The sequence below is a fragment of the Charadrius vociferus genome, unplaced genomic scaffold, assembly GCF_000708025.1.
Source record: "Charadrius vociferus isolate BGI_N301 unplaced genomic scaffold, ASM70802v2 scaffold1519, whole genome shotgun sequence".
NCBI classification, from domain to species: Eukaryota; Metazoa; Chordata; class Aves; order Charadriiformes; family Charadriidae; genus Charadrius; species Charadrius vociferus.
In genome coordinates this window covers 73062-74991 of record NW_009650201.1, presented here as the reverse complement: position 1 = coordinate 74991, position 1930 = coordinate 73062, and the positions used below count along the sequence as shown (strand labels likewise).

The 1930-nt window shown below is 60.3% G+C and overlaps 1 protein-coding gene across 1 annotated transcript; it reads right to left on the bottom strand.

Moving 5' to 3' along the window:
• Positions 1-130: 130 nt before the first annotated feature.
• On the bottom strand, positions 131-1804 carry FZD2 (frizzled class receptor 2). The gene has a single exon (XM_009892963.1). The coding sequence runs from the start codon at positions 1802-1804 to the stop codon at positions 131-133; it is 1674 nt and encodes a 557-aa protein (XP_009891265.1).
• Between the last annotated feature and the right edge of the window lie 126 nt (positions 1805-1930).

The window sequence follows — 1930 nt, the reverse complement described above, 5'->3', positions numbered from 1 at the left end:
AAAAAAAAAATATAAAAAAAACACCCCCCCCACAAAAAAAAATAATAAAAAAAAAAATTCAAGCCGAAGGGCAATGGTGGCGGTCGGGGGGTTGGGTTTTTTTTTTGGGGGGGGGAGAGGAAAGGGGGGATCACACCGTCGTCTCGCCCTGCTTGCTGTTGGTGAGTCGCGTGTAGAACTTCCTCCAGGAGTGCAGGGTTTTACCCGACCATATCCAAAAGCCGGAGGTGATGCCCACGATGAGAGTCATGAGATACTTGATCATGTAGACGGTGAAATCGGGGGTCATGCGGGGGGTGAAGTGGAGGGGGCAGGGGATGGCCAAGCTCTTGCAGTTCTGGCTGATCCAGCTGCGCTCCCAGTGCTCGCGGAACGCCTGCTCGTAGAAATAACAAGCGATGACGATGGTGGCCGGGACGGTGTAGAGGACGCTGAAGACCCCGATACGAACCATCAACCGTTCCAGCTTCTCCGTTTTGGTCCCTCCGTGTTTCATGATGGTGCGGATGCGGAAGAGGGAGACGAAACCGGCCAGAAGGAAGGAAGTACCGATGAAGAGGTAGACGAAGAGCGGGGCCAACACGAAGCCCCGGAGAGGGTCGATGTTGTTGAGGCCCACAAAGCAGACGCCGCTCAGCAGGTCCCCATCAATCTGCCCCATGGCCAGGATGGTGATGGTCTTGACGGCCGGCACGGCCCAGGCGGCCAAGTGGAAATACTGGGAGTTGGCCTCGATGGCCTCGTGGCCCCACTTCATGCCGGCGGCCAGGAACCAGGTGAGGGAGAGGATGACCCACCAGATCGAGCTGGCCATGCTGAAGAAGTAGAGCATCATGAAGAGGATGGTGCAACCTTCTTTCTTGGTGCCCTGTACCACCGTGCGGTAGCCATCCTCCTGGAAACGCTCGTTGCAGACCACCCTCTCCTCCAGCACAAAGCCAGCGATGTAGGCCACCGACACCATGGTGTAGCACCCCGAGAGGAAGATGATGGGGCGCTCGGGGTAACGGAAACGTTGCATGTCCACCAAGTAGGTAGTGACGGTGAAGAAGGTGGAGGCGCAACACAAGACGGACCAGATGAGGATCCAGATACGGGCAAAACGGATCTCGTCCTCGTTGAAGAACATGTGGCCATCGGGCCGGGTGGGCTCGCAGGGCGCTGCGCAGTCCTTCTCGCCCAAGAACTTGTAGTTGAGGTAGCTGGGCACCTTCAGCGCCCGCGGGCAGTGGAAGGGGTGGTCAAGGGTGGCGTAACGAGGGGCGCCAGGGGTGCCCTGGCCGGCCAACGGCGTAGCACTGGTGAGCAACGCCGGCGAACCGCCGTCCTCCGAATGGTTCTGCCCCACGCAGATCTGCTCGGCGCCATGTCGGGGGAAATTCTCGCAACGTAATCGTTCCGGCCATTGGAAACCAAATTTATTCATGAGGGCTTCGCAACCCTGGCGAGCCCGCTCGCAGATGGAGCGGCACGGCGGGATGGCCTGCTCCAGCACCGTGCAGACCGGCGCGTACATGGAGCAGAGGAAGAACTTGAGCTCCAACGAACACTGGACCTTCACCAAAGGGTAGAACTGGTGGACTTCCAACCCCGCGTCCTCCTGGTTGGTGTGACCCAGTAGGTTGGGCATGATGGTCTGGTTGTAGGCGATGTCGGTGCAGAGGGGGATGGAGATGGGTTGGCAGAAGCCGTGGTCGGGGATGGAGATGCCCTTCTCGCCGTGCAGTTGGCTCCGGCACGGCGCCGGCACGCTCAGCCCCACCAGCAGCCAGGCCAGGGCGGGCAGCACACCGGGGCGACCCATGGTGCCTTGAGCTGCTGCGCCCGGATTTACTGTACCCGGTGCCCGGACGGTCCTCCTGTCTGGATCTGCCGTGCCCGGTACCGCCTGGATGGCTCCCAGTGAACGGGTCTGCCCGGGCCACGGGCC